Source organism: Toxotes jaculatrix, chromosome 19 (assembly GCF_017976425.1).
Source record: "Toxotes jaculatrix isolate fToxJac2 chromosome 19, fToxJac2.pri, whole genome shotgun sequence".
In the NCBI taxonomy this organism is placed as follows: Eukaryota; Metazoa; Chordata; class Actinopteri; family Toxotidae; genus Toxotes; species Toxotes jaculatrix.
Genome location: NC_054412.1, coordinates 3,218,980 through 3,235,322, shown reverse-complemented (window position 1 = coordinate 3,235,322; position 16,343 = coordinate 3,218,980). Strand labels below are relative to the sequence as shown.

The 16,343-nt window shown below is 40.5% G+C and overlaps 1 protein-coding gene across 1 annotated transcript in view; it reads left to right on the top strand.

Moving 5' to 3' along the window:
- The window catches only part of man1a1 (mannosidase, alpha, class 1A, member 1), a 112,593-nt gene that overhangs the window by 43,560 nt on the left and 52,690 nt on the right, over positions 1-16,343 (top strand). Inside the window, exons 3-4 of the mRNA XM_041064062.1 lie at positions 2,990-3,105; positions 9,208-9,288. Of these exons, the coding sequence (XP_040919996.1) occupies positions 2,990-3,105; positions 9,208-9,288 (197 nt within the window). The remainder of the gene's footprint in view (positions 1-2,989; positions 3,106-9,207; positions 9,289-16,343) is intronic.

Genomic DNA, 16,343 nt, shown 5'->3' with positions numbered 1-16,343 from the left:
TGCCCTCTGCCGAGCCATCTGCTACCTCACCATGCTCACAGTCGCTAATAGAAACAAAATCCTCAGCAGCGCGCACATCACCTCCGAGATCCCTGGACTCTGCTTTCCCGGCCTCACAGACCTCTGCTGAATCCCATCTCAAATTTTTTTTTTTTAGTCTTTCCATCTGGACACAGATACAAATCCTGGATCTGGTAACAAGCTGATTTTAGCAGATTCTTGATGCCCTCTGCCATCGTGGCCCTGGACAAGCTGTCTCACTTACATCAGATGATTAAAGCCCCAATCTGTGATCAGTGTCATCTGTGGTCAAGGATTATAAATAAGGAAATCAATAAATTAACCAATTAATGATTTATTTTGTGAATAATTGTTTGGTCTATTAAATGTAAAATAAAATTAAAACTAATAAAGAAAAAAAAAAACAGTGAAAAATGCCATTTTCCAGAGCCTAAGATGACGCCTTCAGACGGATTATTTTGTCTGAACAACAGTTCCACTCTAAAAAATATTGATTTATTGTCATATGTGACCGGGTATAGCAGCAGAGCCTCCCGTGTGACGAGATGGAACTTGCAAATGTCTGGCACTGAAAAATGACCGAAACAATAAATTGATTTTCAAAGTCGGCTGAGGTTAATTTTCTCTCAGTCGACTAACGGGTTATTCAGCTAATTGTCTCAGCTCCTGTCACGTCTGTTACAGCCAAACTGACGTTTTCCTTTTCAAATCCAGTTAGAACGGTTGCTCTCTGTCTCGGTAGACTAAAAACACATCTCACCTTTTTTTCACTGAAACTTTTTCTCTCACAGAAATACAGTAACCAAAACTCTCTGCTGGATGATTTGTCTGTGAAAGTGTTTTGTCTGCATACTGTCACAGAGAGAGACTTAGATTTAGATATAATCAGCGTTTATTTTGTTCAGAATTCAAAAACTACAACTGTTGGGACATATTTCATAGACATATCTATGTATACGTGCAAATTCAGGAAACATGTACGTATTTGTTCACAAAACATATTTTCCTCTACAAAAGAAGAAGTGTTTTTTATATGTAGTATTAGTATTCTGGTCACTATGTGACCATCTGTATCTCTCACATCACACACGCACACAGATTCAGGAGGAGCAGTGAGGGGGAAGGAAGCACAGTGACAAGACAATGGACGGGAGTAAAGTGTCTTGTCCTCTCTTTGTCGCTCTGGAGGCTTCAATGGAGCGAAAATGTGAGAGGGATGAAAAACAGGAAGGACAAGCGACTGGATCCACTGGCACCTTTAGTTTCTGCTTGTGTAGCATGGCTTGAGGAAACGTACTGAACAATATGACGCATCCAGTAAATGCGATTAGTTGGCCCATGTTGCCCTTTGGTTGAAAATCGGGTATGTGGTCTGCTGAATTTGATGCAGTGAGACTGATTCCACATTTATTGTAGAATTTTAATGCCATATTTTAATGCAGATTTCAGGCCCACACTGTATGTACCATTCTCCCTTTACTTCCTCGTCATAATCATGTCACAGTCTTAATTTAATTGGCTTAAAACAGTAGTTTAATACTAAGATCAATAACACTATTTTCAGTACAGTGTTTCTTTCCTGCCTCAGGTCTTTATGCTAAGCTAGGCTAATTGCCTCTTGGAAAGCAAACAACCACACTTTCATACATGTTGAACTATTTCCCAATACCTTGCTTTTCTGTAGAGATTCAAAACCCTGTGTCAGGTGAAATAACATTACAGCAGATCTTTGGTGTGACTGTTAGTCAAATTGAGAGGTAGTGAACACGTTGTATTGTCATATTTCTCTGGAAATACAATTTGCATCTACACATGTAGTCACAGCTGACAGAGTGGTCGTCTGGCAGTGGTGGCTTTAAAGAAACAGAAATAGTTTCCAGGCACAGTGAGCACAGTGCTGGTTTTGATGGACAACAGTGACTCTGGGACTGTAGCTGATGATTCAGCGTTGTGTTTAATGGAAAGCTTTTAGCTGCCTTTGAATCCTCCCACCACTTACAGAGGGATATAAACCAACAGATTCACACAATAACAAACCAGCAGCTTTCTGGCTTTCGTCTTGACTCCGACTTTGTAGCCTTCTCAAACTTTTTCTCTTCTGACTCTGTTTTTCTCACCTCATTATTATTTCAGCGTTCTTCCTCCTCAGTGTTTTTCTTTCTGCAGTCACTCCCTGCCCTCTTTCTCTGAGTCGTCCTCCTGACGGTGATGTATGAACGTTTTCATTTCTCCCCTCTCTTTCTTACTTATTGTAATGTTCCTTTTGTCTTAACTTCCCCGTCCTCCATTTCCACCTCTCAGCATCTCAGAGTGGTCACACAGCTCCGGCAGATGAAGTCCTGTGTTTATAACAAGTATGTGAGGACTAAAAGCTTCGCAGGGGGCTCTGTGCTGCATGCTTAGTGATTTATTGAGCTCTCTGACATACACTCACACGAAGGTGTTGGGGTGGTGTTGGATTCGATAGGGGATCTGGGTAATGACGGCGCTGGAATGATGGTTTGTGTGCCTCTGTGTGTCTTCCCTCCTGCTATGAGGCTAATCACTAGAGATGAGCTGAACTCCCGACGTTTCATCAGTGCCGATAATCGCTGCCTCTCACCATCTGTCGAGCGAAATAATTTATTCAACCTCCAAACATAACTCTTAACGTCTGCTGTTTATTCAGTGCTTTCTTTGGTGGGACTGCCGCCAACACCTGTTGTCATTCATACTAATAAAATGAATGGTCTGCTGACTAACAAGCTTTTAAACATTTCAGTGAACTTCATGGGAGTTTTTGCTCATTTATAGAAGTCGAACATAAGGGTTTTTTATCCAGCTTTTTATTTATTTTTTTTCTTACAAGACAGATGATATGAAACACACTATAAAACAGACACAACAGCCGGGAAGAATGTCTGCAGAGACCGAGCCAAAGTGCCAAAATGTTCTGTATCTCTGATCTCTCTAAATGTGTCTCTTGCAGGAAGTATAAAAGGAGCAACGATCGTGGACGCTCTGGACACCCTCTACATCATGGAAATGTACGAAGAATTTGACACTGCCACTGACTGGGTAGAGAAGAACCTCGACTTTAATGTGGTAAGTAGCCGTGTATGTGTGCTCGTGCCCTTGTGCTGATTGAAGTCATAGCTTTAGTGAAAGCCTTGATCCTCCGTCACAATTCAATCAATATAGGCCTGAATCATTGATCAGAATAGCACAGAGGAGCCTTGAAAGGCCACATCTTGACCCATTTGGCACTTTCATTAACTTGCATTCTGGATGATGAGAATTTACTGTCACAGTCCAAGTGTTAATGTACCAAAGACACATCACGTATATGATTTAAGACGTGAACAACAAGAGAGAAGAGAACACTGCGTCTCACATCCATATATACAAATAGAGCACCAGCTGTTAGACGGACTTTGATGCAACGTCAACTGAAACCACGAATAGTTCATTTTTAGATTTTGGTTTCAAATAACTTCTTTCATCTACATCTTATGGCCTCTCTCAGCAGGAAGAAAAACTTCTATGTTTACTTTTAGTCCTGATAAATTTAGTGTATTGTCCACTTTCACAGGACCAATATGTGAGTACAGTAAGAACCATGTCCTTCCTAATTCCACCGGCCTTGATGTTTTGTGTTTTGTTTTGTTTTTTATGCACCCGGCCTTTATTAGTGACTGGCCTGTATTTGTTTGTACTGGCCATGCCATTATTTGGGCCGCAGTCATTATTTGAATGCCAGCTCTTATACGAGAATTTACGGTTTGTTGGACCCAGTGTTGACAGTTTTTTGTCAAGTTGCCGTTGGTTTATCGTTGACCATCTGGGTCTGAGGTTTTCTCTAAATAAGCAAGTGAGAGCAATCCTGTTCACCAGCCAACTTCCTGGACATCTGGCTTTCCCCAGCAGCACTTGAATGCAACATATAATACCAGTAGTTTCGGTAATAAATGAAAAGGAATCCCAAATCTAGATCACCACCTGCTGTCTGCTGAGTTTCAGACAAATCCGTTTTCAGCTTTTATGTGTTGCTGACAGACACGCAGGAGTGAAAACATAATCTGCTTCCAACTTACATGTTCTGTAGTTTACGGAGGGAAACGTCTTTGATTAGAGAAAAACAGGTTTACTGTTTGTTTACTGTCAACATTAAATGATGCAAGGATTACAAGAGGGGGAAATGTTAACATCAGCTTGTGAGGTGAAACATGTCACATGTCTTAAGTGTCCATATTTTTAGTTGTGTCAGAAGTAAATGTGATTTGTGTTGAATTCCGCCTTCGCTTTGATTTAAAAAGCTTTCACTCCACATGACCCAGAACAATACGAGCACAGCTGTCTCCTCATAAAAACACAAAGAAACACTAAAACGTTTCTGAAAGCTCTTTGCCAAGGATGCATGCTTTTACACGGGACTCCTAAACCATTATAGCCTAATAGAGAAAAATATGTAATCACACTGGTCGCTTGATGCCACTTTTCAGGCCTGAAAGACATGCTAGCTGTTTCACTGGGACTTTAAATGGCTGTGATTCAGTTGAACACTTTGCAGTCTTTATGTAAGTGACCTAATGTATGGAAGAGTCTTAAAATAAACTTTATACAGAGACGTGACAGGATACACAGAGAGATGTCTGACTGAATTCACCACATATAGGTCAGTGTAAACGAACTGTAATACAGAAGTCTTTGATAGCAGCCTTAACTTAGATGTTAGAGGACGTGATTGTGTGTGTGTGTGTGTGTGTGTGTGTGTGTGTACAATCAGCAACTGGATAAAAAAAGGCCTTGATGTTGCTGCACTTCCATGCTGCCATCCGCCTGTTTAAGCTGAGTCATTGATGTGTGTGTGTGTGTGTGTGTAACTGAAAGCACCATGTGAATATAATAAAGCACAGTTTTATCAACTATAGAATATATTAAAATACAAGAAAACGTTATTTTAAAAATGCATCCTCAAAAATTATTTCGACTTCAAGGAGACCAGAGACAAAACATGACTCAGATCAGTGACGTGTCCTCAGGACAAGCAGTGCTTGTCCAGTTAAAGCTAAAAATAGACATCAATTACAATGATACCGAGGTGGAAGCAACACCTCCCCTCACCACGCAGAACAACGTTCTGTCCCATGAGGAGCAAATGTTCTGTGCAACATCTGCAGTAAGTTGGAGAAGTTTGAGACAGAATATCAGTGCAGGAAAATCCAGGCTTCAGCTTTGTCTGGAGCACGTGATTGGATTGTCAGTTAATGGTAAATAATTTCTGTATGTGTAAAGATTATTAGTATAATCAAGCCATAATGTAATAAACATAATGAGCTCAAAATTGCTGGGTGTTAATATTCTGTGTGGTAAAAGTCCTTAATGACATGATATAAAACATAATGTGATTCTCTGATGATGAAGATTACACCTAAGAAACAATTATCAGGGCTTCTAATGGGCTCTGCTGGTGACACATCACAACGCACGTAATGCTTCACCAAAGTTATTGAAGCCATTTTTCGGAGATGTTTTCATTAAAGCAGATTTCTGTTGCTCTGACTCAGCTCGATGTGCTGGAAGTGTGTTGGTCACACAAAACATATGTAAATAAGGAATTTTCATATCTTGAAATCAAATTTGAGTAAGACATTGTACATGACCATAAGATTCAAATACTGTGTGCGTGTGTGTGTGTGTGTGTGTGTGTGTGTGTGTGTGTGTGTGTGTGTGTGTGTGTGTGCGTGTGTGTGTGCGTGTGTGCGAGCGTGTGTGTATGGTGACAGGAAATGGGTGTATTGACTGTTTCGTCTTCTACAGTGCTACGAATAAAACCCAGAGGCAGAGCCAAAAACATGTCTGATGGATCCATACATGAGTCTATTACTGTTTACTTCTGTAGTGTGAGAACACACACACACACACACACACTTACACACAAATAAGAACTGTGGTATGGTTAACTACAGAGAAATCGAACTCGTGCTGTATTTAATATCAGATATCAGCTTCTTCATCGTTCTTTCTTCTTTTCATCTTTTCTCCTTATTATTATTTGTCCAGTTTTAATTTGATGCTCATGGTAACATTTACATACACACACAGTTAAACTTCAGTTAATTGAAAGTTGCAGATCCGCACATGGAGCCTTTGTAGTTAATTGGCCAACAGCGTTTTTTTCAGTTTTTATTACCAGTCATGAAACAGCTTGTAACTAATAGCAGTATAGATATTTTTAAAATTTAAATCAATAAACCTTACATGAGGAATATCATCTAAGTGATGAATAAGCATGAATAAAAGGTCATCGAGTATAGTAGGAGAGAATGTTTTCCTGTGCTAATATCTGAAGGACTGCTGTGCTTTTGCTGATTAGTTTAATGACATGGGAACGTGTAGAAATGTCTGTGAGAAATACACACACACGCTTTGCCTCTGTCCTTTGAAGTTTGCCTTGATTGTAGAACCATCCTCATTATAATATCCCTGTTAAGAGCTCCTCATTAAGGAGGAACAGAAGAACGGTTTCTTTGTCTTTCCTTTGGTGCATTCGTGACTGCAAATGTGACCGTGTTTACAGAAATCTGTTTAGGTATCTGAGGTCTAAGACTAAGGAATATATTCCTCTAACATGATATAAAACATCAAGTGCTGCAGTTCATTTTACTTTAAGATCAGCTTTAATCTTCCTTACTGCACTCTGTCCAGAACTCTGGATTTTCAGTGCTTCAGTTGTAGGGCTTTGCTGCACATGAATTTTCAGTGCCACTGCTTCATCCACCAGTATTTCCCAGCTGTTGTCCTGTCACTCAGACAGCGCTGTCAGAGCAGGAGGCCCATATGTTTTCTGAACAGCTCTGCTCTCTTGCTGCAGCAACATAATGCTGAGACGTAAAGTTACCTTTGATACTTTCTGCATGTGGTTTACAATAAGTGCATTTTAATGGGCTCTGGCTGTTATTGTGAAATTGCAAGTTTTGAGATATATGGAGATGTCCTAACTTTGGAGACACAGAAAAGAGAGGAAAAGACAAATAAAGACAAAGGTTTGTTAAATATAGGAGACTGTTTCAGATTTATGACGGCAGCCAGGACATGAAGTAACAGATGGAGGAAATACAGATACAGTCCAAAGGTTCTTAGTGGCTTTGAACTGTGATAACACACACCAACACACACTCCTTATAACTGCTGTGTACACTGTGTTGTTTAAGTAACTGTGGGGTTTACTGTAGACATCTGACTTAGACTCGTGATTCATAGTCACCGTTAACAACAAACCTGCTCACTGCAGAGACAACAGTGAGCCGACTGTTTCACACAGGCCTGAGAATCAAGAACGATCACAGGAAAACAGATAATCACGAAACAGGAAGAGCCACTGGGAGGGGTAAATTGTGCAACGCTTAAGTTAGTTAACCCTCAGAGGTGGTTTCAGCAGATTTCAGTTACTGGTGCGTTCGCTGTTAGTCCCTTGTCAGTTAGATTTTAATGTAGGTGTAAGGTAGGCACAGTAACTGACATGACTTTCTGCTTTGTAAGTGCAGTGACTAGTTTTTTATAAGCATCACAAAACCTGAGGAAATATGATTATAGCTCCAACACTTCACTCAGAGTCCCACTGCAGGAGCCGCACAGGTCACTTCCTTTTTTTGCAGCTAAGCAACACTTTTAAATTTGTTTAAAGAGAAAGAGCAGGAGCACAGGGTTTGTGGCTCATCGCACTCCTGAGGCCTCCTCTGTGAACTCCAACGCTCTCAAACACAACTTACGATTTAGGCTGTAAAGAGTACAATGGGTAAAAAGAAAACTCAACACTTCTCGTCAGTTTAAGCTCTGTGACCAGATGTACAGCTTGTCCAGTGACACAAACTCTGGTTGGAACATTATCTCATTGACTCATCTTGCTTCAACCCTTAATTAGTTCTCTGCTAGGAAAAGGCCACGCTGTGGCTGTGCTTAGTCAGTTTCCTGTGCACTCTAATGGCTGCAGTGTTGCAACATCAGGAGACTTGACTCCTCGCCTGCCAACTTTGTCGGGCCGTCTTGCAGGAATGAGATAACGTCACGCGACTGCTGACTCGGAGGGTCATTGTTCAACAGTTAAAAGCAGCGATGCTGCAGGACGAGAATACAGTGTGTGGAAGTGAAATGTTTCTTCACTCCAATGTCGCTATAGAACAGTGTTTCACTCTTTTAGCTCATTAAAACTGCACTGCTAATAGACAGCAGGCAAGTAGGAAGAAATAACATTGTCCTTTTGCATTATAGGTGCCTGCGCGTTGTGGGGGAAATATTAAAATTTTAATTACGATGAATTTGCTACACAATCTAACTGCTCAATCAGTCGCTCAGACTAGGGGAAAAATGACAGGACATATTTTGTCTTGACACATAATTTGTTTTTGCACAGGACGGAGTCTATTGTCCCGTCTCTGGTAGACAGCAGTGACTTATGGGAGCTGCCAGTCAAACACAAAAAACTTCATCTGACTTAGGAATCTGTTCATAAAGGGGGAGGGAGAGAGAGAGAGAGAGAGAGAGAGAGAGAAATGGAGCTTCATTGTTCGGCTGCTGAGACAAATGGCTCAGCAAACTTACAGTTTTTGGTATTATTTGTCCCATCCTCTGGCACAAGACAGAGGCACTGTCTGTTTAGATGCAGCAGTGTTTGGTATCTAAGCAGGTTTTTCTTTCTCTCTGACGCTGCCATCACAGCTACTCGGCTAATATGACGAAAAATGTTTGAGATATATGAAATCTTTCTCTCTTAGTCTTACTCACTGCTCAGGGTGGAAATAGGCAGCTGGTAAAAACCTCTCATGCAGCACAGGTATCCTCTCACTCATCCCGTACACATGCATTTTTGTGTTGCTCAACAATTCAATAGCCCATTTATTCATCTTGCTCAGTCATAACACACTCATTTTGCTACTCACTCATTCACAGCAGGACTGAACAAACCAGTATTTAAATTTATTCAGTATCAACTGTTGGCTGCTTCAGTCCAAAAATATCTGTCTGGGCTGTGAAAAGCCCCCCACTGCCTAATCCTCCCTGAGGCCAAATAAAAGCCCAGAAACATTCCACTGTTGAGTTTTACGCTCTCTTAATTCACTCTTAGCAGTAGCAGAAATGTGTATTCATGAGTAGTGATTTTTTTACAGTTCATAATCTCATATTTCTTTTCTTTTGTCTCTGCTGCAGAATGCAGAAGTGTCTGTGTTTGAGGTGAACATACGGTTTGTCGGAGGTCTGCTGTCCGCCTACTACCTGTCTGGAAAAGAGGTAAGGAACATCCTGAAGCTTCCTGTTTTCTGTGCAGCGAACGAGGCTTTTGAACAGGGACTTTACTGCCTGAACTGTAGGTTGATTGATGAAACAGATGGTGCAGAGCAGATGATGGACAGTGGAGACTGAGTGGGGGAATAAGTGCTTTTATATGCTCCAAATCTTCAGTAATATTGCCTTTAAGAGCTGGGGCAGATAAGTGTGTGCCATTAGTGAGCGCTAAGGTAAGTTCTCTGTTCAAGTGTGGGTTCTCTCTTATGATTCCAACCAGGTTAGGGATGTGGCTTAAACAAGCTGCCAATTACTGGAAAATGGTGGAAAGACGACCTGAAATGTTGTTGTTCTTTGATAATATTATAGTAATAGTATAAAACTAAATGTTTCACCCTGAGTTCCTTTGCTACAAGGTGCCTCAGATAATGGAAAACTCTCGTTTCACTGTTGTACTTTTAAAGATCTTTTTTTTCGAGGTGAAAGAGAAAATAAAGGTGGTTTTCCATCAGCCTTGGGAGGGAGAATATGTTCTGAAGCGTCTAAATGCTGACAAATTATTGCTCCAAACTCGCTTTTATTTAGAAAAATGAGCGCAGGGAGATTCCCCAGGGCTTCTCTCTTTCCTCATAGTGCGAGTCCTGCTGTGTCTGTGTGCGCGAGTTTGTGTGAATCTGCTTAGTGACAACAGGCTGTGAAAATGACATCAGCAGGTATTCTACTCTCGCTTTTCTCAATATCTTCTCCTTTTTTTCTCATTTAATTACTCACCTCGGTCTCTTAATGTCCAAAGGATGGATAACTCTACAGAAAAGCTTTTTAATCCCCCAAAATGTGGTTCCTGCAGAGGTTTGTTTTTTAAGTGAAAGATCTTCAGAGTTCATCTCTGTTTTTATATTGATGTCACCAGGTGGGATTTCACTCTAAGTGACTTTGATCTTCACTTTTGTCGACACTTCTGCTGTAATCGGTTCTTCGATACACAGATGCAGGTGTAAACACCCTCTTATATGCGCACATAATCTACACAATCATCCAAACAGTGAGCAAACTAGAGTTGTGAGGCTGAGTGCTTCTTTATCAGCAGGGAGGGAGAGTGCAGGCAGGAGTCAGATTGGGAACTCTCTGGTAGCAAAACCCATTTACAAACTCAATGAGCGTTTCAGCGCTTCAGCACACACAGAAAATCTAGAGGAACATTATTTCTTATTTGTCAAGTGCTGGATTTAAGGGCTGTGGCACGAAACTAGCAATAATAACACCAGAGAGAACAATAATTGTTATTTGGGAAACACTTAGCACAGCAAAGTTGCAGTTTCAAAGTTGTGAGATGAGAAGAAGGAAACGTGAGCATTATTTAACAAAGCGTTATATCTTCTTCTTTTGTCGACATCTAAATGCTTAAATGTTAAACCGAATAATATCCTTTATTTATCATTTTCAGTAATTCTGAAAATAGTGGCTTTGATTTTAATTACTTAATTCAAGTTTCCTAAGCCCAAGGTGATGTCTCTTGAAATTGCTTGTTTTGTTTTGTCCAGCAGAAACCTAAAATTCAAAGAAATTAAGTTTAGAATCGGATAAAGGGTAAGAGAAGCAGCGAATTAGCACAGTTTAGGTGCTGGATCGAGGCGGTAATTGCCAATTTCGGCACAGAAAATTGCATAAAATTGTGAACAAAAGACAGATTACAAAACAAAACAATAAGAATTACACTGAAAACTGTAAGCCATAGTTGGGTCAAAAGCAAAACAACAAACACTTTTAAATGTTGACACTGGTTTTAATCAGCATACACAGTCATGACAAAAGCTGCTCCATTAAAAACAGTAGCTTGCAGATCATCTGAGCTGATAATCCAGGTGTGAAACACTGAAGCCCAACTGTGACTCCTTATTATTTCTCAGCAGTCGCTCTTAGTTCCGTTTATTTATTTATTTTTTTATGAGAGTCAATCAATTCAAGATCCTCCCGTACTTCATCAGAGCCTTGAAAGGTCGCTTTCCTTCAGCTCCCGGTCAGGGACCCCTGAAGGATGGAGGTGGTAGATGGATGGGCTGAGGGGTGGCCTCGGAGGACTAAAGGCTAATGATGGACAGGATGACTGAATGTTGCTGGTGGTCTGGCACTGAATGACTGGTGGTGTAGGGCTGAAAGACTGCCGGGTGGAGCTGAAGGGGACGTTGGGGATAAAAGTGCAAACTGCATCAACACCCGCTGGGTCATGTCAGAATATAGTGATAAATGCCCATCACAGTTTCCTAAACCCCAAGGTTGGACCTGCAAACTGCTTATGTCCAACCACCAGTCCAAAAACAGGAATCACAGGATATCACATTTCAGCTCTAACACAGAGGACATTGTGTCGGAGTTTAGATCTGTTAACCAAATGCATGTATGAAGGGTAAATAATGATAACGTTTGAAAGAAGCTAATTTCTATGATCAGTATCTGTGTTATTATTATTTACTGATGTTATTTTACCTTGTAAAAACCAGTTTTGGGAAGATAAAGTATTGGATTTTACTCGTCCTTGGCAGGTAAACCAAAATGTGAGGATTTTCTAAAATAAGTTTGCAGACTGTTTAAGAGTTTGGTGCATGTGTGTCACATCACACACTTCAGGTTCTTTTTAGAGGAGCGCTCCAGTTTTCCTCTTTTACATGCTGAACTTCAACCCTCAAATCCAGCACTTAAACAACACACACTCTGGATAAAAGCTCTTACAGATAGAGTGGAGCTGTATTACAGGTACATTTGTGCTGGCTGGTTTTTCATAATAAAGTGGGCTAATTGAACAGTGATCAGGTGTTATGTAACTCCCCCTTTGGAGGATCTGTTAGATGAGGCTGTGCCCAACCTCCAGAGAAGATGAACCCTCAAACCTGAAGAGACCACAGAGCAAACAGAGGCTGTCGGCTGAATGAGGAGAGTAACACTGAAGATTAGTGTGTGACCTTAGAAAGTATTTGACTTATTCTGCATCTGAGCTGAAAATGGATTTGTTAGAGACCACAAACTTTGCCATCACAAGGCCAAGTTTAACTATTCCATAATGAAAAACAAAATGAAAAGTTTAGTTTCTTCTTTGTTAAACCTGTGTGAAAGGTGCTCTTTTACTCTGAAAATTGCAGACGCAAACACTGTTAACAGGTGAAAATGTCTTATAATGTAAATTGTTTGCATCTGAGATTTAAGTCGAAGCACTTGAAGTGTCAGTTGAAGGTGAAGCACGGAAAGAGTTTGAAGTGAGTTTTTGTCAGAGCTGGAAACAACTGAAATCCACTGAAGTGTAATTGCTGAAGGCATTTGAAGTGTTATTTTCACTTTTGAGCCATGTAGGCAGTTGAATTGTGGGTTTGTTTATAAGCGCTGAAAACAACTGAAGTGTCATTTGAAGAGTTGAAGATGAAAGCAGCTGAATTCTCACTCAAAGAGCAAGAGAGAAAAGCAGTTAAAATGTCAGTTGAATGGTAAAAGATGGAAGCAGTTGAGTAAATGCACTCTAAATAGTTGAAGCGTCAGTGTGTATGTCTGGTATATGCCACTTGCACTTTAACTGTCACCTCAACAGCTTTCAGTGTTTTTATACTGGAACTGAAACTTCTCTTACTTCACGTGAAAGTTCAGCTTCTCGAAACTTTATGTGAAATTTCATGTTCCAGTCAGAAACAAAGGCGCTTTGTTTGATTCGATTCATCTTGTTCACACGTGATTTCTTGCTGTTGATGGCTGGACGCCGGAGAGGTCGAGGTCAGTCACCACACCGTCCATGATCTCTCATACTGTCAGCTGTCTGAGCTGAAATTTATTCTGAAGCTTTTTTTTTTTCTACAGGCTGAAATATACGGAAAAAAAAAGAGATTTTCTTTTTGGGTGTAAGGAGGATGATGGATGAGGAGTCAAAGAGTGATGAGAGGTGTTATAAACAGACAGAAGGAGCAGGTAGAGGAGTGGAGTCACTCTCTGTCTCTCTCCCTGTTGGTTCTTGTCTGGCTCTGACTCAAAGAGACCTGGGCCTTTGATGAAAATTTGATCAGTAAAGTACAGCTGGTACTGGCTGCATGCACCCTACCGGCAAGCTTTTAACGTCCGTGCCTGCATACAGATCACAGCGTGGAACCTCATCTGCTGAAGGAAGGGGAGGAAGGGAAGGATGCTGGGAAGGAAGTAAACAATGTATGGAGAAATGGACAGAATAAAAGGCTTCCAGTCCTCCTGCTAATCTGAGCTAAGTGCTTCAAGGAGGGAAGGACAGACAAAGGACAGTCAGCAGCAAAACTGAAGAGAGTAAGCTAGAGAGTGAGAGAGAGAGGGACAGAGAGAAAGGATGGGAAGAAGGAAGCAGTGCATGAAGGGAGACACTGAAGGAGGAAATAAGGGGAGAGACATGAAAGAAGTATGGAAGAAAGTGATGATTGATGGAGGGAAGGAACTGCAAAAAAAGGGAAGGGAAAAGAATTGAAATGATAGACGGTAGAAAATACAGAGACAAACCCTGTTACTTACGTTTTTTGCAGTTATTATACAAGAAAACACCATAATAATCTTATACTAAGAGGAAATCATACGATACTCACAAAAATAGTTGTATAGTTATGTTTTTTTCATTGTTTAATTTGAATTTGTTCTACTCTTATGCAGCTGTGAGCAGCTCCTACATTTCCTTAGTGCGAGCTAATGCACATTCAGATATGTGTTGTGTTTTTGCTATTTGAGTTAAACGTATACAGAATCACTAAAGCAGAAATACTTAGTGAAGTAATGTTAGTATCATGCGTATTGAGCAGAAATCCTTTTGGTGCTTATATACATAATGTATAATCACTACAAACACAATGAAAAGCTCAAGCAATTATAAGTGATTGTAGAGTGAAGCAGCAAACCCTTGCTGTGAAGATCTGCTTTTTTAAAATTTGCCACTGTTCATTGTAGGAGGAGGTTTTCATCATTTCCAAGCCCTTATCCCAGAATGATTATAATGAACAATGATGATACATGATTGTGATGAAAACTAATCCCAATCTCCTTTAGTTTGGTCTGACAGAGTAATCTGGTGATGGCAGTGATGAGTGTCCCAGCTGCCTCGCTCATCCCTTAGAACAACCCAGATTAAAGCAAAAATCCTGTCACTGGAAAACCAAAACAGGGATTTGATTCTCAGGTGTCGTACGAACCTCCTTTAGACACAGAGGCAATTAGACTGCAGTGACAGCGAGGAAATGAAACGTTTTAAAGCACAATACTGTATCTACGGTACAGTTAAGAGCAGGAGCTGTGGAAATAATTGATGATCCCATTGTCTTTGTTGAAAAACAGTTGAAGACAAAAAGCCTACAACTTTGTTTTTTTGGTAAAATTACAGTTAATGACTGCAAAGCTGAGGCAATCATTGCTGTACTTCATTCACTTCACAACAGGTTAGAAAACAGGAAAACAGGAAATCTGTCTCTGAGGAAGAAAGAAAGTGAACCCTGTTCAGTGTACATCTTACATTTGGAAGCCGTCTACATTAAATCCATCATGTTCCATACTGGCTGTTCGAACTCTGTGATTAAAAGACACGTTTGGATGAAGTCCATCTTAATATAGGCTGATACTCCATATAAAGTTATGGCTATGGTTATTGTAATTATTCTTCTGGTTGTGAACAGCAACCTTTGTAGAGCAACTAATATATTAACACTGTAAGCAAAGTTGGGCAAAACCCTCTGAGTTCAGTGCAGTTCAGCCAAAGCAAATATGAGACTTGAGCAGTCTGAGTTTCTGAGTCTGGTCGATTCAAGTGGGTATTTTTGTGGTATTTTTAGTACCAGATTCCCTCCTGTTTCCTGTGGGCTGTGGAGGGAAACGTCCTGTCAGTCTGTTATATAAAGAAAACTGACTTCACACCAGCAGTAAAACTACATATACCTGCCAGGACAAAGACGCCCAGCTGACCTGATTTTACTAATTAAATGATTACAGTGTATAAACCATGCATCAGTGATTTATTATCATGATCATGTATAAAGGATAGAGAAAACACAGCCTTGGTCCCCTGTTCAGCCAGAGGATCTTTGTATCAACCACAGGATGTATGAATGGTCATGCTAACAATGTCTCTCCGTGTTTGTTTCTTTGCTTTCCGCTGCACACGGATCTTTGTTTGACTGATTTGGCTTGGCACAGTTTGGTTGTAGCATGGATTTCTGTGATATAAACAAGAGAAATTAGCTGAACTTTAGGTTCCCGTTGCCAGGCCTTGATTAATTTCCTGAACAGTTTTATTATCAGTGATTGATCAGATGGCACAAGAAGCAGCGCAGCCTGGCTCAGACTAGCACAGCACGCCTTCGCCAGCTCCCTCTGCTAATTGATTGGTCTCCATTAAGTTTGCTTTCTCCAAGAATATTCACAACTCTCAGCAACTCTCTGATCTGCAATCAGGCAAGCGTTCATTTTAACAATCAGCTTTCACTTTAATAATCAGCCTTCATGATCAGATCATACCATTATTTGTTACTGATATTGTTTCAAATAGGCTGTGAGGGCTCTACAGTTGGGGTCCTCGAAGCTTTCAAAACGAATTTAGATTCAGTCTCATCCCTGATTTCAGGGTCATTAAAGGATACCAGTGCTGCTGCCATGTGAACTTATGTGATTAGGGCTCCCCAGAAAATAGACCCATAACCCACCATTAGGTCTCAAACAAACGGGTGTAAAAGACCAAAATTTCAAGGTTATTTTCACTGAATAAATTGGGGTTTTCTTAAGCCACTTTCCTACCTCAATTACTGAGGTGCCACCTCAGTAATGTTATTTTGCCATAATCATGTTTTTCAGTTTCCCATATTTCTCTGTCATCCTAAGATAGTGATTCAAGAAAAGACATTATCTCGTTCTGTGAAATACATCCACAGAGAAACGTCTTCTTCCATTTTCCTGCCTGTGTTTGAAAACCTCTGCAGTTCCTGATGACAAGCGATACCATGCGGTCTTAATATCCCTCCCCAGGCAGTTTAACAACCATTCACACCATGTCTCGTGTGACCTTAATGACTCACATGATGGCTGGGTGG